At 44.5% G+C, this 25,793-nt stretch overlaps 1 protein-coding gene across 15 annotated transcripts in view; it reads right to left on the bottom strand.

Annotated features, from left to right (window-relative positions):
- FAM13A (family with sequence similarity 13 member A) overlaps nucleotides 1-25,793 on the bottom strand; it is a 207,411-nt gene that overhangs the window by 158,897 nt on the left and 22,721 nt on the right. For 14 of the 15 annotated variants that reach the window (XM_065597492.1, XM_065597497.1, XM_065597496.1 and 11 more), the window contains exon 4: nucleotides 10,996-11,176. In XM_065597492.1, coding sequence (XP_065453564.1) covers nucleotides 10,996-11,176 — 181 coding nt within the window. Of the gene's footprint in view, nucleotides 1-6,941; nucleotides 6,974-10,995; nucleotides 11,177-25,793 lie in introns of those variants that run through there. The other variant, XM_065597499.1, reaches the window with a different exon arrangement.

Below are 25,793 nucleotides of genomic sequence, written 5' to 3'. Positions count from 1 at the left end.
TAGGTCACATTTTTAACTTTTGCAAATTAAGCAATAAACCAAAAGCACAGTTTGGATCCTTGGCTTTCATACAGCAAATATGTCCAGCAAATAGCCCTTTCACAAAATCAATACATTCCACTCTGGAATCCCAAGAAATGCTTGACAAATTGTAGAGGGGGAAAACAAATCTGAGTCTCAGCCATTACAAATATTAAAATCCCATTTTTACACAGAGATTTTATTCTTCCAAGCAGTAAACAGAAGTTGAAAAAGTAATTTGGTTCATAGCGTACTATTAGAGTTACATTGTGGTCTAGCTCCACACCTTTCCTTCCTTTTCCTTGCATTCTTCGGACACAGTGATGCACGAGTGCACCAGAGACAATTTATTTAAAACGCGCACACACTGGAGTTTGTACCCTGGCAGTCTACCAGGGGGTATAATAATTTAGATATGGGTGAAATAAATGAAGCAGAAGTGCAGTCTGTGCAATGGTGCAGTTCACTATTGGCCTAAAACCCCCATAGCCAGGGTTGGAGTGCAGGAGAATTGATGGGAGCAGGGAAACAGGAGAATATGCACCTCTCTGGTTCCAAGAGATCACAACTCAAACTACTGTTGTTTGGCCAGGACTTCAACCCTATTCCTAGCAGGGCATCTGTCAATGTCCAAACTTACCTGCCCAAGCAAAAGAACATGTCTCACTAAAAAAAGAAAAGAAACCCTAGCGGATGTTTTTTTCCTAACAGGATGCTACATGTGCAGCCCCACACTATCACCTGTGAGTGGGTTTTAAGTAGGCTGCAATTTATTAGCTGCAGATGCACAAATTGAGAGTTGTACAAAGTACTAGGCCATACAGGTTTGATTAAGGGGACGGGGTGGGGAGGACCCTTATTCAGAACCCACAGTAATCCTCCATATGAAATATTTCAGATATTCATAGGGACAGATCCTGAAAAAATTATTCAGCACAAGTAATCCTCCTGAAATCAAACATTTGCATACTTTTGTAGGGGTGAACCAATAGCGATTGGACTAAACAGCCAATATTTGTTGCCCATTTGATCTCTGTAAGTTTCCTCTGTTCCCTGTTATAAAACGTGTAAGATGTGTTATAAAATCCTGAGGCATCAAAATCCATGTATAACAACAACCAAATGTACATGTACAAAATTCTTCTTAAGAGTTATCACATCCTCTGGAAAGTGTTCTCCAGCTATCACACTACCATCAACAAAGAAGAAATACACAAGGGACAAGAAAAGGGAACAATGCCTATTTATGGAAGCCAGCTGCAAAACAACAATATCAGAAAGAAAAATGTTCTTGGTCCATCACAATAATAAGCCTCCACTTGAGGCAATTAAACTTATTTTGTCATCACAAAAGGGAAAATACCCAGCAAGCAGAAAAAGCAACAACAGACAACGCCTTTTAATACTGTAAAATAGCATCCATCTGCTTTTAAAGGTACTCACAATTTGCACTATTTTAAATTTCATCACTGTGGCTGCTTTGTCTTTCCTGATGAACCATCACATCATCATTCCATAAAAGAGCTTTCATATAGACCTTCATGCACCAATTTATAGATTTAAGTAATACAAATGCAGAATAAAGTAATAAGCAGAACAATCAGAAGATATAAAAGAAACAAACATGTTTTTAGCTATGATTTCAAGAAAAAATTATACAGGACCACAGTTTACCAGCTGGCAGAGGAAGGTATAAAATTACACCTTCCTAAAGAGCTATGTTTCCAGAATAGAAGCTGTTTGGTTTGCAGAGCTTACAAATGTTGCTCTGTGATCTGTCAAACTTCCAAACTCCTTGAATAAGGCTATTTGGTTTACACAGTTTACAAACTCCATAGACTATGGAGTTTACAAAATGTTTTGTGGTGCTTATAAACAAAGTGGAGTTTTAATGGCTAAGTGTATCCTTTCAAAATTACAGGGGTGGAGCATAGAGCTTATAAACCATGGTAAGCGCACCTTTCAGATGTGGGATATTTTCTATGGCAGTCAGTTGCAGTTGAAGTCAATCTGGAGACAACACCCCAAAATAAAGTAGCTTAATTAAGGATCCCTCACACTGTGCCAACTCAATTCACTTTGTCACTTTATTTTTGTCTTTGCTGCTGCTCTGATCCAGTGAAAGACACTGTGGTTAATTAAAAAGTCATGTTTTGTTTAATGAATTTTTGGGAGACACATGAAATGTCCCAACATGGTGTTAGAGGCATTGTGGTGTCTTTCAGATGACACATAAAACTACAGTCATAATCACACGTGCTCTTTGGAATCCTTTGGAAACAGGAGTGTTAGCCCCAGCATTTCAGCCATATTCCAATTAGCGAGATCATAATGGACCTGAACCAAATAGAAGATACCCATTGGCTTCAGTGGGCTTTGGATCAGGGCCACTCTGCCTACAAATTCTCCTATCAGTTGCAACTAGCTGAAGTATTTTTCTTTGTTTCCTGTTCTAAATTGTTATGTCAGTTGTTGTGCACTAATAGTAATAGTTGTCACATTCAACCCTGGAGATGGCTAAACTCCACTGAGGAACAGAGATTCCTAAATACAGCTTGAAAAGTTATTTGGATGTCCTTCCAGACGCCAAGTTCTACATAAGTACAAGGTTTTATTGTTATTAATTTGTAGAATATGACACGAACACTAGGCCACCACCAGCCCTGATATTCAAGGCTAGATGCTGCCCGTGGCTACATTTAATTTTATAAACAAATTATTAGTTTGTTGTGCAAGGTCTTCTCTATTTGTTTCAGCTGGGCACATCTTTCTAAAGGTTCTCTCTTTCTGCACCATTTACACCGGATGCTAAAACTTTGCAACAATTTGTGATAGTTCACAAATACATGCGGCAACTGCGTTCCAAAGGAGAAAAGGAAGTCAAATGAGTACATTACATTGTTCTGACCAAGTGTTTTGGCCAGCATTTAATTTACTAATAAAAATGGATCTCCATGTTGCTGACATTGGGAGCCTTGTTCATTGTTTAATAGCTTTGTTAAAAAAACCCACCCAATTAAATTGTTAATCAAGACTCATTTACCATGCAATCAAACTCAAATAAGAAATGTTACTGTAAAATAATCCATAAAACAATCAAGGCCTTAAACTGTTCGCTGACAAACAGGTTCTGAAACAAACACCAAGTAATCGACACTAGTAGAAATCACTTTAGCATTCACTGACCTCTCTCTTAATCAATACTGGGAAATTAACAGTAGTTAGTGAGCACTGTAAAAGTAGGGTTACCATTCGTCCGGATTTACCCGGACATGTCCTCCTTTTTGTGCTAAAAATAGCGTCCGGGGGGAATTTGTAAAGCACTAAAAATGTCCGGGATTTTCCCCCTCCCCCGGCAGAGCAGAGCGAGCGGCTGGGAGGGCTGCAGGGAAGTCCCGGGCTGGACTCCGGAGCAGCTGGAGAGGAGCCGGATCCGCCCTGCATTCTGAGCAAGTGTATCAGCACAAAGTGCAGCCCTCCCCTTTTGCAACTGGGAGCGGTTTCTGCCATGCAGCGTAGCAAAACGGGAGCGAGGGCACTTTGTGCTGATACAAGGGCAGCTCTCCCCTGCAGTCCGGTCCGGGCCAGGGACCGGGTTTTGTTGTGCAGGGCCAGGGACCCGGTTTTGTTGTGCTGGGGAGCTCAGCCACGTGTCCGACTCGCACAGAGCCCAACACCCTGTTCTGAGCAGCAGGGTAAGGGGGCCAGGGGGCAGGAAGGTTCTGGAGGTGGCAGTCAAGAAACGGGGGGGGGGCTTTTTGGGGGGAGTGGAGAAAGTTTTGGGCAGTCAGGGTACAGGTAGGGGGTAGGGTCCTGGGGGGCAGTTGGGGGGGTCTTAGGAGGGGGCAGTTAGGGGACAAGGAACAGGGAATCTTAGGTAGGGGGTGGGGTTCTGGAGGGCAGTTAGGAGCAGGGGTCCCAGGAGGGGGCAGTCAGGGGACAAGGAGCGGGGTGGGGGGCTGAGAGTTCTGGGGGGGAGCTGTCAGGGGGCAGGAGTGGGGAGAGGGATCGGAGCAGTCAGGGGACAGGGAGCAGAGGGGTTTAGATGGGTTGGGAGTTCTGGGGGGGGCTGTCAGGGGGCAGGAGTGCGGAGAGGGATCGGAGCAGTCAGGGGACAGGGAGCAGAGGGGTTTAGATGGGTTGGGAGTTCTGGGGGGGGCTGTCAGGGGGCAGGAGTGGGGAGAGGGATCGGAGCAGTCAGGGGACAGGGAGCAGAGGGGTTTAGATGGGTTGGGAGTTCTGGGGGGGGGGCTGTCAGGGGGTGGGGAGTGGTTGGATGGGGCGTGGGAGTCCCAGGGGTCTGTCTGGGGGTGGGGGTGTGGATAAGGGTTGGGGCAGTCAGGGGACAAGAGGCAGGGAGGCTTAGATAGGGAGTGGAGTCCTGGGGGGCAGTTAGGGGCAGGGGTCCCAGGAGGGGGCAGTCAGGGGACAAGGAACGGGGGGAGGGTTGGGGGTTCTGGGGGGGCGGGAAGTGGGAGGGGCAGGGGCGGGGCTAGGGCGGGGCTCCTCCCGTCCTCTTTTTTGCTTGCTGAAATATGGTAACCCTAGTAAAAGTGTCAACAGGCAACCTTTTAATGTTGTAACAGAAAAGAAGGAGTGCGAGGGGGAAACTGCCATGCAGCAGGCAAAGCAACAACATAAAAAAATACTCATGATTGAGCTAATAATTATTTACACACCAGTATCACGTTTCTGGAATTTGTTAATTTTCAGTAGCATAAACTTTGGGGCAGTTTTGCAACTTTTCATGCTTTAATTGCTATTTCTAGTCTCCTAGTTCATGTCAGAACACCATTTTGTCTTTTGCCCTGTGGGGGCTAGAGCGTCTAGCGAGCTGCTAGTCTGCCTCCACCTTTACATGAAGAAATTAAGAAAAAGTCAAGGGTTTGGGCATGAAAATCCCCACCAGTTCAAACAGCTGCTGCAATGTACAGATTATGAAGTAGGATTGACAGAAATGGAGGAAATGTTCGAGGATCTAGGAGAATATGACAAACAACAGTATTCAAATCAGAGCTACAAAAAGAAATCCCTTATTATCCTAATTCAAAAGACACCCTTACTAAATATTTCACTTTGGACTATACTGGAACTGGAATTAGTGGTTAGGGTTTACTGAACTCCTCTTCTTTCCAGCTCCACTCCTCAGTGGAAAAATCAGCATGTCTGGAACTCTCAGAACTCTTTTACCCACACTCAGGAATAGCCTTATTCAGCAATAGATAATAGCTGCATCAATGCTGATCCCTAAGCATAGACAAAGGTATGCAAGGGTTTGCACAGACCGGGCTCATGGAGGTTTATCCCTTCTCATAATCGGGGTAAAACCCGATTAGCTCAATCACTGCAAAACTCCGGTTGCCCTTGTCTACTCTTAGGGGTCAGTCCCAGCACAGCTCCACCGACTGCTTAATCGGAGCAGTTCCCGATTGCAGAAAAGACTTTGGGGGAGACCAGGAAACCTACATTTTTATTATATTTTTCTTGGCTCCACAATGGCATGTGGTATGGCCTTGTCCAAATAAAAACAGACATACACTGGAGGGACCACACCATGCCCTCCTGTGGAAATACCCATGGGAGGTGTTCAGAGGACCTACGGGATTCTAAAAAGCTCACCTATGGAGTTCCCATCTAATGCATCTCCCATAAAGGGAAGAATTTCCTAATCCCCATAGATCCTCACGTTGGCAAGATGCTCTACCTCTATGCATGGTCAGCTCCTGCCTGCTCCTCCTCTCCCCTCCCTTCACCCGCATAGGAGCATGCCACCATTCACCACCCACCCAGTTCTTACACAAAATTCCCTTTTCTAACTGGCATACAGGCATGGACCCTTCCAGCAGCACTCATTTAGGTATGAATATCAACTCTGTTGTCAGCAGACTTTGCAGAGTAAAATGCATCAGAGTGCAGCTGCATCCCAGCTCCATCTCTGCACCGCAGCCCCTGTAGAAGACCTTCCATGAACCCTCTCCCTCCAAAGTAGAAGAGGCCTGATCAGGAGTATGGAGCTCAGGGGATGATTGGGCAAGCTAAGCTAAAGAAGAAGGGAAGTCTCAGAGGAAAATATCCCATTGCTAACTACACTCCACTCCACAGATCAGACTAGGAAACTCTCCTGTACTATTTCCAAGCAATGTAACCGGCATCACTGGACAACTTATATCAGCACTTACAGTTGGATGCATGAGCTTCTCCCTCCCAACACAAACCTCTGTGTGGGGGAAAAAAGAACCAACAATATTGTTCATCTACTTCAGAATGAGATAGATTTGTTCAGGACAGAAACCCTGGGGTGACACACAGTATACTGTTAGCCAGAGAACCCTGAAAGGGGGACTAGGAGAAGAGACAGTGCAAGGAGCCTCCCTCCTCACTGCACCCCTTACAGATAACCATCCATGTGCCGACATTTAGCGCTTCCTGAGCTCAAAAACAGGACACGTCTGGGGCGCCTCTGGTACTAGACGCAAAGAAGGCAGGGAAGAGCAGCGCGAGGCCAGAGCCTTGGTCTTACGTTCCCCTTCCGCACTAGCCAGGAGAGCTGAACAGGATGCAATACCACTGACTTTCAGTTTCACGCACTTACACAACCAGAGAACTGGGCTGAAGAAATCTGAATTATTGCTCATGGTTTAGAACCTCTTTCTCCTCACTATAGTGTATAATTACCTATTACCAGCAGACCCCTGAACAGCTGAGGACCATTCCTTCAATAGCACCATGCTGCTAGAAGAATGGGTCTGATGAAATGCTTAAAAGAATTTTCTTGGGTTGAAAATAAATGTGGACTTATTATAATAAGAATCTACATCTCTTCTCTCTGACATGTCTCGATCTTGTAAAGATATAGCAGCCAACTGTCAAAAGCTAAGAAGAAAAATAAGCCAACGGGGACCGGCACCTGCATGTCTTACCTTTGGGAGATTACCATCAGCGGTGAATACCAGACATTTTCCTCAAACCAGAGTATTGTTTAATTTTAGCAGCTGGAACAAAGCATAACAACAAGCTTATAGGCGTGTCTGTCTTACCCAAGCCCCATCACCCTGTGGCGGGGGCCAGGGAGGTTTTGATTCTTCAGACCCTCCAGTGGAGCATGTCTCTATTCCTAAGGGACAGTTCCCTGATAGTGACTCCCCTGCCCAAGAGAGGGACTATTGAATTGCTTAGTGTCCTTCTGAGCTTTTGGATCCCAGCTGTGGCAAAACAAGGCTTATTACTTTGCTAGTACTTCCCAGCTAATAGCTCAGGCAGGAGGCTGCTCATCTGGGGCCATTGTGTTGCCTTCCTGTTAGTTTCCTATCAGGCCTGCTATTAAACTAAACCAGCATACGTATAAAACATTCTACTAACTCAGTACGGTCACACTATTACCATTCCCAACACTGGGTAACATAGTATTTGTAAACGAATACAGACCAGCCCCATGTCCTCCGCAGTCACTTCGACCTCAAAACAACAGTAACTAGGCATAGGGGCTTTATCTTTTCTGTACGGAGAACTACACTGACCTGGTATTTTGATCTTTTCTTTTTTTCACTTGAGAAATAGTGAATAAAAAGGTAGAAACACACAGAATCGTGGCACTTCACTTTCCTTGGCATAACACTCACTTTTCCTTTGTCTCTAAATTCTGACCACTGCCAACACCAGTGGCAGAGCTTTAGTACAGACCAGACAGCAGCACTGTAACCACCCAGTCCTTCAACCCTTTCAGAGCAGGTTTAAAACATCAGCAGCTACCAGGCCACCATCTATGCTAGCACTCCCCATTGCTATCACGGTGCAGCTGGCAGCAATGGTGGAGAATTTTAGGCAAATAAATCTAACCCACACTAGGCTAAAGGCATCCCCGTCTGCCCTGTGTCCAGCACATCCCTCAGGTCTAGCATACCAAATACTTCAGTGGATTTCAAACCTATCTGCTTTTCTTTGGAAGTTCTCCATTTCCACCTGTGGGTCATGCCACCTTTTCCTTCCCTCCTCATCAAAATACATCATTGGATGGACACTTCATCTTGAGAGTCATTCATTAAGAAAATGAGCGAGGAGTCATGAGGAGTTGAAGGCTATAATGCAGAACTTCACTTTCTTCTTGTAAAGCTTTTTGTTCTGCTTTGTTAAAAAAAATATTTCTCTGCTTGCTCATTGATGAACAAGACCACAGATTCCAATGACAAAAAGAAGCCCCAAAAGAACATATTTTTTTAATATTCAATGTCCTGCATAGCTGCTCTGATACCCATTTCTAGAGCTGGGTGGCAGCAGTCTTCCTGTCCTGCGAAGCTCTGAGATTTCAGATACATTCCCGCTGCACATCAAGGAAAAAAACAAGACCTTTCAACATTTTTTTAAAAACAAAAAAACAAAGACACACCCAAAGCAAACTAGTCACCAAGCTGGTGGTCGGAGCACTCACCTGGGATGTGGCTGACTCAGCTTCAAGTCCTGCCTGATTCGGAGCAGATACTTGAACCTGGGTCTCCCATTACCCAGGCGAGTGCCCTAACCACTGGGCATTTAACTATTCTTGTGTTCTGACCAGAAATTCCATCCTGGACCTCAGAAACCTTCCCCAACGAAAGTTTCATCGAAACTTGTCCATTTCCAGGAAAAGTTTCCGTTTCAATAAAGCAGCATTTTCCAATGCAAATCTTCAGTCACAATTCATGACCATTTCTATTCCTGTGTGTAAGTGCTGGTAAATGTTAGCTTCTTAATGGTGACCCACATGTGTGATTCTGTATACACCAATGTTTGCAATCCTGTGGTACTGAGTTTTTTTCTGATTCCAGTAATGAATGGAGACTAACAACACTATAAAATTTACAAGATTATCTGTAACTTTCAGGTTTATTTATGGGCTCTTCAACCTCAAAGAAAACCAAACACACCATGTCCCCACCACCAACAGGCTGGTTAAAGTTTCAAATGGCAATAATTTGACACAGAATCATAGAAGATTAGGGTTGGAAGAGGCCTCAGGAGGTCATCTAGTCCAACCCCCTGCTCCATGATTTTTCTAGGGACTGAGGTGAGGCTGACTGGTCTGTAGTTCCCCAGGTTCTCCTCCTTCCCTTTTTTAAAGATGGGCACTATATTTGCCTTTTTCCAATCATCCAGGACCTCCCCTGATCACCACGAGTTGTCAAAGATAATGACCAATGGCTCTGCAATCACATCAGCCAATTCCCTCAGTACCCTCGGATGCATTAGATCTAGACCCATGGACTTGTGCATGTCCAGCTTTTCTAAATAGTGCTTAACCCGTTCTTTCACCTCTTCCTCATACTGTGTTACCCAGCACAGCAGTGTGGGAGCTAACCTCGTCTGTGAAGACCGAGGCAAAAAAAGCACTGAGTACTTCAGCTTTTTCCACATCATCTGTCACTAGGTTGCCTCCCCCATGCATTAAGGGTCCCACACTTTCCCTGACCTTTTTCTTGTTGCTAACATGCCTGTAGAAACCCTTCTTGTTACCCTTCACATCCCTTGCTAGCTGCAACTCCAGTTGTGTTTTGGCCTTTCTGATTATACCCCTGCATGCTCGAGCAATATTTTTATACTCCTCCCTAGTCATCTGACCAAGTTTCCGCTTCTTGTAAGCTTCCTTTTTGTGTTTAAGCTCACCGAAGATTTCACTGTTAAACCAAGCTGGTCGCCTGCCATATTTGCTATTCTTTCTGCACATCAGAATGGTTTGTTCCTGTGTCCTCAATAAGACTTCTTTAAATTACAGCCAGCTTTCCTGGACTCCTTTCCCCTCATATTAGCCTCCCAGGCGATCCTGCCCATCACTTCCCTACGGGAGTCAAAGTCTGCTTTTCTGAAGTCCAGGGTCCATATTTTGCTACTCTCCTTTCTTCCTTTTGTGCGGATCCTGAACTCAACCATCTCACGGTCTCTGCTGCCCATGTTGCCACCCACTTCTACTTCCCCTACCAATTCTTCCCTGTTTGTAAGCAGCTGGTCAAGAGGAGAACAGCCCCTGGTTGGTTCCTCCAGTAACTGCACCAGGAAGATGTCCCTAACACTCTCCAAAACCTTCCTGGATTGTCTGTGCACTGCTGTATTGCTCTCCCAGCAGATGTCCAGGCAGCACTGACTGAGAACACTCATCACTTAACGCAGTGCAGTTATCTAAAATAATCATTGTTCTGCCAACCACCTGGGATTTTGAATCATGGAGGTTAATGGCTGTAAGAACAAGTGAGTAGGAAGTAACTCTGCATCTCTGCGCAGGGCCCTACGATCTGAAGCTCCATCACAATGTACGCAGAAGTTCACATTAGCCCTGGAGGAGTCCATTACATCCTTGCCTCCAGAAAGGAGGAAGAGTCTGGACCAGAAGGAAGCAGTCAGCAGAACCAGTGAATCTCGTGGCAACTCCCACTCGCTCTCTGCAGACCCTCATCCCCTCCAGATAGGTCTCTGGGCCCTCTAGGAGCACAGCTCCCGTCAGCGCCACAATGCCATTGGATCTGGATCACACACTCCTAAATCAAGAGGGTTTGCATGTCTCGCCACCTGGAAGCCTGGAGCAGGCAGCTTCCACCAGCTGCCCTGTGATGCCATCTTCCCTAAATGCCCTCTCTAGATGTTGTGCAGAGAAGCCTCCATGGTGTGTGGCAGAAAAGGAAGAATGTTCTGTAGATGCAACTTTCTTCCTTCTACAAATTTGGGGGATTTTCTGCTCCATTTTTCTCCTGATTTCACCACCTAAGAAACTGCTTAAAAAAAGTGTTTCGAAATGCCAACAAACCCCCTCCCACCACCCCAAAAGGACAACTCAAACCCCAAATGTTACCCTTAAAGTCTGCATCCATTGTTTAGGGAATTTATAGGATCAGCTGAAACGGTGAGAATTCCGAGCTGTGTCTCTTGCCACCTGCTTCAAAATGTGCTCAGCTGAAGTGAAAGAAAGCGGGGGGGTGGGGAGGTAGAGGGGAGAGAAAACCATGAACTTACTGAAAACAACTTGGTCCAAAAATAGTGGCCAGATTGAAAATGTTCATTCTGTTCATCATGTGATGCTCAGCAACTCGGGTCAAGAACCGGCACAGGTACTTCAGCAGGCAGTAGTTGGCATCAGGGAGCTCTTTTATTAGTTCTTTCAAGTTGTTCTCCTTCTCAGCATCATTTCTAGGGTCTGGGAAGAAGAGGGGGAGGAAGAACATGGTTTCTGAGCTTGATCCTTCATCACCTCCAATTTATTGATGGACATTAACTAAAGTAGTTAAACGGACAGGATCAGATTCTTTTGTAAGGGCTGGTCTACACACAAACCTGCACTGAAATAACTAAATCGGAAACTGATGCAAGCTTGCGTGTAGACCAGCCCTTATTTACACAGGATTAAATCCAGATTAACTCAATTAAACTCGTGTAGTTATACCTGTGTGACAAACCTCTGCCCAAAAATCCTGCCTCAAAACACACTTTTACCATTCAATCAGCCTGTCTTTTTCTAATCCACCTCTCCAAACAGTGCACCCAAGGCACTCATATATGGGAACTTCCTGTTCATCTTATTAGTCTGAAATTTCTTTAGGCAGGATACTAAATGCATTCTGTGCAATAAAATAAATAATCTGGGCTTGAAACACTTGCCTGAAACCTCTCAGCCAAAGCAGGGCTGGATTTACACCTTAGACACCTCTAGGCACAGCATCTTCAATGCCCCCTCCTCCCCCTACAACTGACCTTTGTGTTTTCTGTAAAAAATGAAACTTTTAACCCACCTTTAACTTTTAGGCGCCCCTAGAATGCTGGCGCCCCTTGGCACGTGCCCTACAGTGCCTAATGGGAAATCCGGCCCTGAGCCTAAGGACTAACCAGAGTGAAACTGCCATCACAACACTCAGAGCCACCCTCGCTGTAGTTCATTCTGTTCTGGTTATTTGGCATTGTATTTATTTGCATGTTCATACCTTTGTGTTATGCTTTGGTGCTCTTCTTCTTGGCTTCACTACACTTTTTCTTTCCCACATATCACCACATCTTTTCTTAAGGGCTTTTGGGGGGGGGGCTACGATTCCCCTTTCCCCTCTCTCCCTCTATACTGTACTTGACTATCTTCTCCCCTTTCTTCTTCCACTAGTCACAAAATTTCTTTCCTCATACCATACTTCTCTAATTTATCCTACTGCTTTCTCCCGCTCATCCAGTCCATGGGCTCTTTCCCAATCCCAGAGGACGGGTCTTGGATACTGCGTCTTGCTGCAGCTCTACCATTCCCTTTGCTCTGTGGCTGTATGAAGAAGGTCTCTGTGATACCCTATCCCTCCCTCAGTCTTTGGTTTTCAGTTCCCCTCCTCATGATTAGCTCCAGTGATATTTGATTAGTGCTTGTGAAGTGTTTAAATGCCATAGCAATAAGTACCATAAGAAAAGCTAATAAACATATTTGTGAAAATGTACATTAGACTTTTCAAAACTTTTTTTTTTTTAAACTCTTACCCCCTTTTTCTTGGTCATTTGTTTTAGTATAGCACAAAAAAACCAGTTGTATAAGAATGATCTATAAAGCAAGCAAGAACTGCATGATGGTTCAGGTGTTGTATAGTTCCTGAACTACAATTTTAACATTCTGTTATTGGAATATGTTTCGGCAAATACTCCTTAAAGTGTACTTTTATATAGGTCCAATTCTGTAACCTTTGCTCACGCTGAATAACACTTACATGAGCAGTCTTGCTGAAGTCAAAGGGCTCAGTCATAGGTGTAAGTGCGACTGTATGTAAGGAGTGCGGAATCAGGACTGTTTGGGGAAACAGGAAATGTAGCTCATCCAAAGAAATGGGATGTAGCCCACGAAAGCTTATGCTCAAATAAATTTGTTAGTCTCTAAGGTGCCACAAGTACTCTTGTTCTTTTTGCAGATACAGACTAACACGGCTGCTACTCTAAAACCTAGCTCTATTACTGTATCCTAGATATAAACAAGTCTTTTTTTCCCCTGTGTACAAATGGAAAAAGAAAGGGTGATGTTTGTTAGTAGCTATGTTTTGTGGGTGAAACTGCAGTGTGCTATTGGTGTCTCTAATGTGAATTTGCACATCTGTGGATTTTTAGAAGAAATTGCATGAATTGTAAGGGTATTGTATTACAAGTAGAGAATGGAAATTGCATTTCACGGAGGATTTCAAGATTTTGAAATTTTGTTTTATTCCGAATTGGAACAAAAGGCAGAAATGTCAAAAGTTCTCTGATTTTTTTAAAAAGTAATTTTGGATCAATAAGATCATTTTGTTTTGACATAATCATTTCGTTCAGAAATGTTGTTTTGCTTCTACCTAGTTTTAACGCTGCAGGTAAAACTGACAGGTAACGAAGTTTTTTTCCTCTGTGATCGATTTAAAATATATTCAGTAACACTTATAGCTCCTCCTGTTTCTTTCTTGCTACTGGAGTGGCGTCCTTGCTCCGTGTAACCCCACTTTAACACTTCTATCTCCCTGATACTGACCTACTTTGTCAGGGATGGACAACTGGGGCTGTACCCAATCTGCCAGATAACATTACTTGGCCTGAACTTTACCAGTTCAGGGCAGGCAATCTGGCAGCACCAGGGCCAAGAAGGGGGCAGGACGTGGAGTCACAAGGGGAGGCCCCACCTGTGAGCAGATGTGCATGTCACATGATGCTGTGGCAAGAGCCAATGGGCCACAGCAGGGAGCCGTGCCACCTCTTCAGGACAGCAGCCACCCTGAGGGGTGAGCACAGGGGTGGGCTCACTCTCCACACCCCTACCCAGACCCTCCCCAGCACTTGACCTCTCTCCCCCACCACATCACATCCCCAGGCCCACCAAAGGGTTTTAGTGGATTTTGTCACCATGTACTACCTTAAAGTTGCCCATCCCTGTACTATGTGTTCCTAGCAGAAGAGTATCTTGTCCCAAAGCAGCTAGTGGTTTGAAGAGAGAATACATAATGCTGTGAGTCAAAAGAGCTTCTTTAGTTCAAGAGGTAAAGCCTTCTGGTTTTGGAACAGAACGTCCTCTGGTTAAGTCCCAACTAGGTCAGGGACTTCTGAGACCTGCGTCCGGTAAACAGCCTAAACCATGCATGTTGTGTCTGAGCTAGCTCAGCAAGTGCCTACCGGAACAATATACATGCCAAGTACATGCTGCTTTGGAACAGTTCTATGTTTTGTGCACTCTGTGCAGAGTGCTTTGCAAAAGAAGGAAAAGGACATTGTGTTGTGGGTTTGCCTTCTCATGGCTGGAGGCTAGGATAGAGGACACATAAAATGCTGTTACTTCTACTGACAGCAGAGATGGAGGTTCTGCTTTAGCTCTAATGCCTGAACTGATGTTTTTGATCTAGTGCCCTCAGTTTCAAATACCAGTAGAGGACAATTCCGTACACTAAGTCACCGGTACAAGGACTTTCAAGGCAATCATATTTTTGGCTTACATTTTCCCAAGCCTCTTTAGCAGAGACTGTAAATAAAAAAAAAATGTAGTTGGTGTTTTTAAAATACTTCTGTGTCCAGTAACTATTTTCAGGGTGAATTACAAAGTACCCTGGGGGAAGAAGAGCGCTACGAAGAAAAATATGAATGATCAACATCGTTAAAACTGCCACAGTTTGGGGACTGAGGGCATGATCGTTAGGTTGGGATGTGCTTTATATTTTGCAGTCAGACATTCTTACAGTTAAAAATTAAACAAGACTTATCTTGCATGTAATTTAAGAAGGCCAGGCAATAAATGTTCTCACATCTGTCACTCAATATAGTTTCTCATAAATTAGATTAACTGGAATTACAGCATGCTGAAATACCAGCGACAACTGTTTCTCAGGCTATGGGGTTTAGTGATTATATGATGTACTGATTTGAGAAGCCCTTTAAAAAAAAATGTTCAACGCACATTACAAATTAAGCTTATTTCTATCTCTTTTTACACTACAAGCTTAAATCAGAATTCATTAATGGTTTGTGTTGTCAAATGTATGTGTAAACATACCTGACAATTCCAGGACACAAATTAATTTTAATTGTGCTTTTCTCTCTGCAGCCAAAAGCTAGTTTCTTCCTCAAAGGGAAAAGTCAAACATTGCATAGAGCAGATTTGCAAAATTCTGCTCACTCACTTAATCTAGGGCAAGTAATTTTTTTTTGAAAGACGTTAAAATATCATTAAATCCCTCATTATCATCCATCAGCATATGATGAGACAATAGGGTTTTTTTTTCTTTCTTTCTTTCTTTTTTTCCTCTCTTTCTTTTTACTGGGACTGGTAAGACTTTTGTGACAATTTTGAAAGGCTGGGATAATAATAAGGAAGTTAATAGTATCTCAATTTGCACAGATAATTGGGTAATCCCTTTGATTTGATTACTAACTACCTTTTTGTTTTAACAACGACTGGTTAAAAAGCCAGGTTAGTATCACGGCCACGTTGCCAGAACATTAGAATTAAACCTCCACAAATACTTCTGATTAGGCAGCAAACACTGCCTACTCTTCTAAATATTTGTTCCCATAAGAAGCTTACAGTTATGATCAGTAAAGCCAAATCCTAACACTCAGGGAAAACATGTCTCCTCACACCTAACTACCTGATTAGGAAATGCCTTTGAGAGCTAATTGTCTCTCTCACCTTCCAACTGGCAATTGAGATTGTTAGGTACTTTTCCATCTACTGAAGGCTCTTTCATCCCTGGAAAAACTGGCAAGATGCTAATCCCCTCTACACTATATTTTGAAGCCAGGAGGGCATTCTTGCTGTAAACAAAGCTACCAATATCACAGCAGCAGACTTAATTCAATGGGTTTGATTTCCCTATTCATTAAGTGTACTATCCTGCAAGGTATTGATCAGGAGCAATAGGAGTATTTAGCCCTGGGCAGGATCCAACCCATGGCCCTCGCCCAGCATTACTCTGATCTTAGGTGTGCCATGTCCAGTGATTTCAGGAGAAGCTCAGATTGTTTGGTCGTCGGAGAGGAACTGTCTGGGCATGAGAACACATTTCCACTGAACAGCGTGAAGCACCGATCCCTCTTCTCCTTCACTGAACAGGCATCCATATAGTGGCTTCTCCTCATCAACCTGAAAGGGGGATAGGTAAAGGTGGCTGTTCTCTCTTGACACCCCCTGCAAGGCGGGGTGGGGAGGTGAAGGGAGAGAAGCTTGAGAGGGGCTGGAAGTCAAGCCCTCCCTCGCCACCACAATTTTAAAAAAGAGGCACAAATCTACACGTTGCACCACTATGATACTCCATTTTATTCAGTCCTCTTAATGCTTACAATAAATATAAAGAGTGATGAATTGGGAGGAGGCCAGGAAACACACACATAGAATTGCACGGGCTTTGTAAACGTGTTAGGGTAAATCGGTCTCAACCACACTTGACAGTCTCTCTCTAAATGGGGCAATCTCTTTGCAGCTTACCAGAGGGCACAAATGTTTTCGTGCCATGACAGCCAAGCACACAAACTACTCCTGGCTTGTTTGATCATCTGCTATTAAAGTTTTCTATTCCATTTTAAATTGAGCATTAAGAACTACTTAACAACTAGTGGACAGCACAGAAAACACAATTATTTATAGAGTGCCACTGCTATTCACAGAACTATATAGACAAGTAAATAGGCAAAGTCCCTGTCTCAGGACTTCACAATCTAAAGCTCTGATCCTTATGCACATGCTCAACTTTATGCACTGTGAGTAATCTTACTGAAGTCAGTAACTTTTATGGATTTTGTATATCCTATTGACTTCAATAAGACTACATACAATGCACAAAGCTAAGCATGTGCTTAAGTCTTTGCAGCATTGTGGTCTAAATTACCTAGTGAACATCATTGTAACAACACATGAAGACCCGGATTTTTAAAGGAAGCACAGCTCCAATTTAGGCACTTGAATCAGGGCCCTATTTTCAGAAGTGCTCAGCATCCAGCACTTAATATGACACTCAGGCCTGGTCTACACTATGAGTTTAATTCGAATTTAGCAGCGTTAAATCGAATTAACCCTGCACCCGTCCACACAACGAAGCCATTTATTTCGAAATAAAGGGTTCTTAAAATCGATTTCTGTACTCCTCTCCAACGAGCGGAGTAGCGCTGAAATCGATATTGCCATTTCGAATTAGGGTTAGTGTGGCCGCAATTCGATGCTATTGGCCTCCGGGAGCTATCCCACAGTGCACCATTGTAACCACTCTGGACAGCAATCTGAACTCGGATGCACTGGCCAGGTAGACAGGAAAAGCCCCGCGAACATTTGAATTTCATTTCCTGTTTGCCCAGCGTGGAGAGCACAGGTGACCACAGAGAGCTCATCAGCACAGGTAACCATGCAGGCCGATAATCGAAAAAGAGCACCAGCATGGACCATACAGGAGGTACTGGATCTGATCGCTATATGGGGAGAGGATTCAGTGCTGGCAGAACTTTGTTCGAAAAGACGAAATGCCAAAACTTTTGAAAAAATCTCCAAAGTATGATGGAGAGAGGCCACAATAGGGACTCAGAGCAGTGCCGCGTGAAAGTCAAGGAGCTCAGACAAGCCTATCAGAAAACAAAGGAGGCAAACGGTCGCTCCGAGTCAGAGCCGCAGACATGCCGCTTCTACTCTGAGCTGTATGCAATTCTAGGGGGGGCCGCCACCACTACCCCACCTCTGACCGAGGCGGGGGTAATCTCATCAGCCACACCTGAGGATTCTGCGGACGGGGAAGAGGTGGAGGAGGAGAAGGTCGAGCTTACGGAGAGCACACAGCACTCCGTTCTCCCCAACAGCCAGGATCTTTTTCTCAGCCTGACTGAAGTACCCTCCCAAGCCAGTACCCAAGACCATGACCCCATGGACGGGACCTCAGGTGAGGTTTAAAAGCAAGCATTTTTTAATGATTAATTTGCCCTGAGGACTTGGGATGCATTCGCGGCCAGTACAACTACTGGAAAAGTCTGTTAACGTGTCTGGGGATGGAGCGGAAATCCTCCAGGGACATCTCCATGAAGCTCTCTTGGAGGTACTCCAAAAGCCTTTGCTGAAGGTTTCTGGGCAGTGCAGCCTTATTCCGTCCTCCATGGTAGGACACTTGACCACGCCATGCTAGTAGCAAGTAATCTGGTATCATTGCATGACAAAGCCTGGCAGCGTATGGTCCCAGTGTTTGCTGGCATTCAAGCAACATCTGTTCTTTATCTCTCTGTGTAATCCTCAGGAGAGTGATATCGCTCATGGTAACCTGGTTGAAATACGGGAATTTAATTAAGGGGACAGAGGTGGCCCTTCTTACTGGGCTGTTTGCCTGTGGCTGAAAAGAAATCCTTCCCTGTAGTAAGCCAAGCGCCGGGGGGGGGGGGGGGGGGGGGGGAAGGGGGTTGGGGGTTGGCGCTAAGCTTTTCACGTGTGGCTAGCAGGGATCTTCCCTGATACCAGCCACGCGGTGGGGGGGAGGGATAAAGCGATCATCCCAGAGAACTGGATGTGGGGGGGGTGGTGTTAGTTTGTTTTCTGCTGCTGAAGGTTAACAGGAAAACCGCAGCACTCAACGGGCTTTGCTTGGTATGTGGGAAAGGAGGGCGCAGAAGCCGAAAGACAATGGCTTACCATGGCTGCATGCAAGCCGAATTCTGTTGCCCGGACCTGCGTCTGTGATCTCTAGCAGCAAAGCTACAGGCACGCAATATTAAGAGGCAAAATGCGACCTTGCACAGAAATCACGTGTGCTATGTAATGTGAATAGTGTTGTTCACTGTGAAAGAGTATAAGCATTGTTCTGTAAAATGTATCTTTTTAAAAAATTCTCTCCTTTTTTCCCTCCCTCCAGCAGCTGCAAATTTTTCAAGCCTTCCTCCTCCGTCCCGAAGGCTATCTCAGATAAGGCGTTGGAAAAAGAGGATGCAAGACAAGATGTTCGTGGAAATCATGGAATCCACCCACAATGAAAGAGCTCATCTGAATGAGTGGAAGGACATGGTTTCAAAGTATAGGAAAGATGTCAGTGAACGTGAGGACAGGAGGGATCAACGTGAGGACATGAGGGTCCAACGTGAGGACATGAGGGACACTCGAGATGAGAGGTGGCAGCAGGAAGATCAGAGGAGGCAGGATGCAATGCTGGGGCTACTGCGTGAGCAAACAGACATGCTCCGGTGTCTGGTGGAGCTTCAGGAACGGCAGCAGGATCACAGACTGGTGCTACAGCCCCTGTATAATCCCCCTCTCCCCTCACCATGTTCCATAGCCTCCTCACCCAGACGTGTAAGAACGTGGGGAGGGAGGCTCCTTGCACCCTCCCATTTCACCCCAGTGGACAGCCCAAGCAAAAGGCTGTCATTATTTTAACCTTTTTTTAGTGGCCTTTTCCTTCCCTCCGATCCTCCTCCCAACCTCCACCCGGGCTACCTTGTCAGTTCTCTCCCTCTTTTTATATTCAATTAATAAAGAATACATGATTTTTAAACGATAGTGACTTTATTTCCTTTGAAAGCAAGCTGTGATCAAAGGGGGAGGGTGGGTTGCCTACAGAGAATGAGTCAATAAAGGGGGCGGGTTTTCATCGAGAAACAAACAGAACTTTCACACGGTAGCCTGGCCAGTCATGAAACTGGTTTTCAAAGCTTCTCTAATGTACCGTGCTTCCTGGTGTGCTCTTCTAATCGCCCTGGTGTCTAGCTGCGCGTAATCAGCAGACGATTTGCCTCAGCCTCCCACCCCGCCATAAACGTCTCTCCCTTACTCTCATAGAGATTGTGGAGCACACAGCAAGCAGCAATAACAATGGGGATATTGGTTTGGCTGAGGTCTGAGCGAGTCAGTAAAGTGCGCCAGCGACCTTTTAAACGGCCAAATGCACCTTCTACCACCATTCTGCACTTGCTCAGCCTGTAGTTGAACAGCTCCTGACTCCTGTCCAGGCTGCCTGTGTATGGCTTCATGAGCCATGGCATTAAGGGGTAGGCTGGGTCCCCAAGGATAACTATAGGCATTTCAACATCCCCAATGGTTATTTTCTGGTCCGGGAAGTAAGTCCCTTGCTGCAGCCGTTTAAACAGAGTAGCGTTCCTGAAGACGCGAGCGTCATGAACCCTTCCTGGCCAGCCCACGCTGATGTTGGTGAAATGTCCCCTGTGATCCACCAGTGCTTGCAGCACCATTGAAAAGTAACTCTTGCCGTTTATGTACTGGGTACCCTGGTGCTCCAGTGTCAAGATAGGGATATGGGTTCCATCTATCGCCCCACCACCGTTAGGGAATCCCATTGCAGCAAAGCCATCCACTATGGCCTGCACATTTCCCAGAGTCACTATCTTTCGTAGCAGCAGCTCAATGATTGCTTTGGCTACATGCAAGCAGCCCCCACAGTAGATTTGCCCACTCCAAATTGATTCCCGACTGACCGGTAGCTGTCTGGCATTGCTAGCTTCCACAGGGCTATCGCCACTCGCTTCTCAACTGTGAGGGCAGCTCTCATCCCGGTATTCTGGCGCTTCAGGGCAGGAGAAAGCAAGTCACAAAGTTCCATGAAAGTGCCCTTACGCATGCGAAAGTTTCGCAGCCACTGGGAATCGTCCCACACCTGCAACACTATGCCGTCTCACCAGTCTGTGCTTGTTTCCCAGGCCCAGAATCTGCGTTCCACGGATAGAACCTGCCCCATCAACAACATGATCTCCAAAGCGCTGGGACCCGCGGTTTGAGAGAATTCTGTGTCCATGTCCATATCCTCATCACTCTTGTTGCCGCGCTGCCGTCGCAGCCTCCTCCTTGCCTCATTTTTCTGGTCCTGGTTCAGCATAAACTGCACGATAATGCGCGAGGTGTTTACAATGTTCATGACCGCTGTCTTGAGCTGAGCGGGCTCCATGCTTGCCATGGTATGGCGTCTGCTGTGTTCACCCAGGAAAAAAGGCGTGAAATGGTTGTCTGCTGTTGCTTTCATGGAGGGAGGGGTGAGGCTGTACCCAGAACCCCCTGTGACAATGTTTTTTGCCCCATCAGGCACTGGGATCTCAACCCAGAATTCCAATGGGCGGGGGGGAGACTGTGGGAACTATGGGATAACTACCCACAGTGCAACGCTCTGGAAATTGACGCTAGCCCCGGTACATGGACGCACACCGCCGAATTAATGTGCTTAGTGTGGCCGCATACTTTCGACTTTATACAATCTGTTTCCAAAATTCGAATTCTGTAAATTCAGATTAATCCGGTAGTGTAGACATACCCATAAAGGCCAGATTTTCAAAAACAGTATAGGATCCAGCGTGCTGAGCTCTTTTGAAAATCTGGCCCTAAATGGTGGAAAGGAGGAGGAAGGGTAAAAGGGAACAAGAGGAAAGTGAAAGCTGCTCATAGGTGAGTATAGTGACAGCAAGGTTTGCCTAGTTTGTGTGTGAGCACGCATACTATTTAAAAAAAAAATTTTTTTTTCAGGCAACAAGAGAGCAGAGATGAATAAGAAGCTCAGCTAGAATAAGAATAAGAAGCTTTGATGGAGGACTTGAAGAAAGGAGAAGAGAGAAGTTGGAGCTACTTTCAGGCATAATGCACAGCATCGAGAAATACACAGAACTGTGACTGGGGCATTAAAGAGAGAGAAGTAAGCAGACTACAGGCCGTAATGGGAGAGAGAGGAGTTTGAACTGGATACAGTTGTGTGGTCATTTTTAGGCTCATGGCATGTCACTATCCATTCACATAATTGAACAAGGGGGGACAGCTTTGTAATGGGTCATCATATTTCTATACATATTGGGTTTCTCTGAACGAGCAGTAAGCATTAGCTAATCATCTAATTCAATCCCTTCTGCCCCTTAATCATTTTCCTCCCATTTCAAAACACGATGACTGAGCATAACTAAGAAGTGCCATGCAATGAGTTAAGTTTTACAATTGCCATTGTGGCTAATGGGGAGTTGGGAAACTTTGAAACCCTCTTTTATTCACTCATATACCATCCTAAAAATATACCTATATCAGCTCATTTGTCAGACACGGTGACATGTTTAAGATGTGGTCCTGCCTTAGGGCAACAGATCACACCTTGTTTAAGTCAATAAAAGAAATACCAAAAAAACACCTTCTATAATAATGTAAACAGGTAGCTCAGAGGTAAACGACCCAAACCAGGAACAGAAGGACACAGAGATGGGTCTCATAATCCACTTAATAAAGCAGCATTTATTCTCCCTCTCTACAGCTTTGCCTCCTTACTGGTATTACTGCTGCACTAAATGTTATCTACACATGAAATGCAGCTTCAAGTGTTATTATTGGTTGATAAGTATCTTGTGTATTTAGAAAACAAACAAGTTGTTCTTCTAGTTCCTAGCTAACCATGATATTAATCAAAATGAAAATACAAGCCAAGCAACGTTGAAAAAAATGAACAGCGACAGCCAATAACAATGCACGACACAGAAGTCAGGCCAGCTTTATTACAATGCTGGATTTGAAATACTTTGATGAAGAGGTCAGCTCCCATTTCCATTCTTGGACCCATTTCTCAGGCTGAAACTTGGCCTACAGAAGTTGAGAACCCATATTTTAGCTCTGTCTTTAAGGAGTTAATTGGGACAGTGCTTGGCTATGAAGCATGATACAAAGGGCTGCACCGGAATGAACTGTTGCAGAACAGATCTTCCCTTTTCTCATACTAGAAAGCCCTTCCAATGATACTACTTGCCTCACTTTGCCAAACAAAGCTACTGATGAGACTGGGGAATACATGATCTCACTCTAGATGCAACTTGTGAAGAAAATAACGCTCTCAGATGGAGCCACGACCGCACATGAACAATCTTTAGCAAGCATTATGATTAGGTTGCTCTTCAACATAAATACACGGAGTGCCAAAAAACAAACAATACACAGTGGGGCCCACTTTTCAATACATACCTACTCAAGGGAGGAACGCCACAAAAGGATTATACAAGAAAAAGCTTCCTGTGTTCTGGAAGGAAAGTTACAGTAACAACTTGGCCTGCCGAAAGGAAGTGACTTGTGGAAGGGGATAAGGGCTGTATGTACAGAGCTTGTGCTTGACTGGTTCCTAGAATGTACCAGGGTCTTTACAAGGCAGAGATCAAGAAACAAAAGAGAAGACATGAATGAATAAACAATCTTATACAGGGGACCCTGGTCTGGGGGCTGCAGAGCACTTCCAAGGGGACTTCCATCACAACAACAAAATCTCCAAGCAGTGATGCTTCCTGTTAGTCTATAGGTTTGATTCACGCAGCTTGGGCAGGCAAGTACCAATCACACTTCACTGTACCAGTGAGACACTCTGTATAGGCAGAGGGAGGGAGGGGCATGTCCTCCACCATGGCAGGGAGCATTAATTTCTGCCAGGTGCACCACAGGAGCCAGTTGGCAGAGGCTGCATAGGAATGTGCTAGAAGTGAAACAATGCATCACCTAACCATGCATCTTCTCTGGCCAATGCCACCCATTTTTGGGGCAATGGTGGCCTGCTACAAGCACCTTGCCAAAGGCGTGGCAGCGACTTGTACTGCTGCAAACCCTTTCCTGGTAGACTTGTGCTTGAGCGGAGCAAAGGGTGCCTTTAAAATATGTTGTAATATTTTACCTGTATGAACTGAGAGTGTATTTGTGTTCACTTCCATACATTTAAATCCTCTTTTCAGTGGAAATAAATAGTAACAACCTTAACGCTAACACACTTGGTTGTCAATTTCACTTAAACAATTTTTTAAAACTAAACTATGGGGTTAGGAGCTCTCTCTCTCTCTCTTTCATACCCATCCAACCTGCCTCGCAAAGTGGAAGTTCACTAACTGGCAGTGTTCCTGGTTTTCCACCAGCAGACTCTCTCGTGCAGAACTCTAAAGCTCTACAAGATTCTCAGCTTTCCAAAGATTCTATTTGCTGTTCTGTATAGGTTGTTTATAGCACCCTCATCACCAGAGTATCTGAGCACCATCAAGTAGTGCATGAGATGATGAGACTAACCTCTGTCACATGTGGTTTGTTCCCTCTCTCTCGTCCTCTCCCCAGGGGGAGGGCTGTATATGCAGTGTGTTTTGTTTTGGTAGGGTTTTGTTTTTTAAATGTGCACACTGCTCTGTGTTTATGTTAGAGAAGGCAGATTGAAGAAATGTGCCCTGCATTTGAAGCAGAAGGTGGTGAGGACAGGTTCTTAAGTTCCTGGGGGGAATCACTGCACAGTTTTGGACCAACCCCTGAGAAACCTCAGTCTCCTCCACAGACTAGATAACCAGTGCTGTGGGACTCAGGCGCTCCACTGGTTCTCCACCACCTCTTGCCTCTTCTAGCTCTGCAGAGATATCTCTCTCTCTCTCTCTCTCTCTCTCTCTCTCTCATATCTTGCATATCCTTTGGCATTTAGGAGCTTTCTGCTGGGCTCCTGTTTCACCTTGCCTTGCACAGACCAGCGATACTCAGACTGAGGCTTGCAAGCTGCAAGTGGCTCTCTAATGTGTCTCCCGTGGCTCTTTTTCTCAGCACATATTATATCACTGTGTGATTTAATTATTAACCAATCTAAGTTATTAACCAATGAGGATACTTTTACTATGTTATTAAATCAATTGTAGTTGATAAAATAATAATACTTGGTCAGGCATTTTGATGTGAGAATAATATAAACTAAATATTTCCCCTGTCATACTGTTTAAATATAACAATGAATTCATCCTACTGCGGCTCTTTCGGGTAATACTGATTGCTAATTTGGCTCCTGTACCACTGAGATCTGAGTATCACTGGCATAGACTTCAGAAAGCACATCAAGCCATGTTGACTTTATAAAGTACTTGTTGCTGTACTACACAAATCAATAAGGTTGATTATTTTTTAAGAAGACTTCTGCTTTTAATTAAACTATGCCCTATATGTTAACAGCATATAAAGACATGTAAAGTTCGTAGTTTTTTAATTAAGTTATATTTATGGCTAGAGGGATTCCCCTCTCTCCACAATTAGGCATTTTAAATAATATTTTAAAAAGTTACTTTTAGGCTCAGATAACTTACAGATGTTTTGACACCAATTCCCTGAAAACTTTCCAAACAAATTCTAGTGTACCCTGAAGCATTCACAAAAGTACATTCCCTGATCTTAGTTTTAATGGGAGTGAATACAGATTTGTAATGAAACCATAGTAGCAATCTTCATTGTGGAGTCGCAGATGAGTGGCTCCAGACTCAATGTTATTTTTAACAATTTGTAACCCAAAAATAGCTTGACCCACTGTCTTCATGGTTTGCAAGAGAAAACCACACATACACAAAAGAGGGTGCCATTTTGCAATGAATCTGCTGGTACACCCATACATAAGTACCTGGATAACTCACACGAACCTGCACAGCAGAAATTAGAACTCTGATCCTTCAGCTTCAAAAACACAGATACCTACCAAGTGAGCAAAGGTAAAACCCCTGCCAAAGTCAACATTTCAGATCAGGGTAATTTGTTAATGACCTGTATAAACCACAGAAAAAGTTCACTCACACTTCAATATTAACAGAAAAATTCTTCTTAGTTTTCAGCATCCATCTGGCATTTTTCAGATCAGACCCTATCTTTCCTGCCAAAGTTATAATAGAACTAAAATTAGGATTTACTGTGGAATAGGGTGAAAACCTTAATCATCAAGGTGCTTTCATACCTTCCTAATTAAGCTGCCTTGTGCAGAGAAAAAGTTTGTATGTTACACAAATAACTGCACCAATGTGTTTTAAATGCAACAGTGGCATTCTGTGGCCAGATCTCTCTGTTAATTAGAGAGGTGTTTCCCATGGAAATGAGA

Source organism: Chrysemys picta, chromosome 5 (assembly GCF_011386835.1).
Source record: "Chrysemys picta bellii isolate R12L10 chromosome 5, ASM1138683v2, whole genome shotgun sequence".
NCBI lineage: Eukaryota > Metazoa > Chordata > Testudines > Emydidae > Chrysemys > Chrysemys picta.
This window is presented reverse-complemented; position numbering and strand designations above follow the sequence as displayed.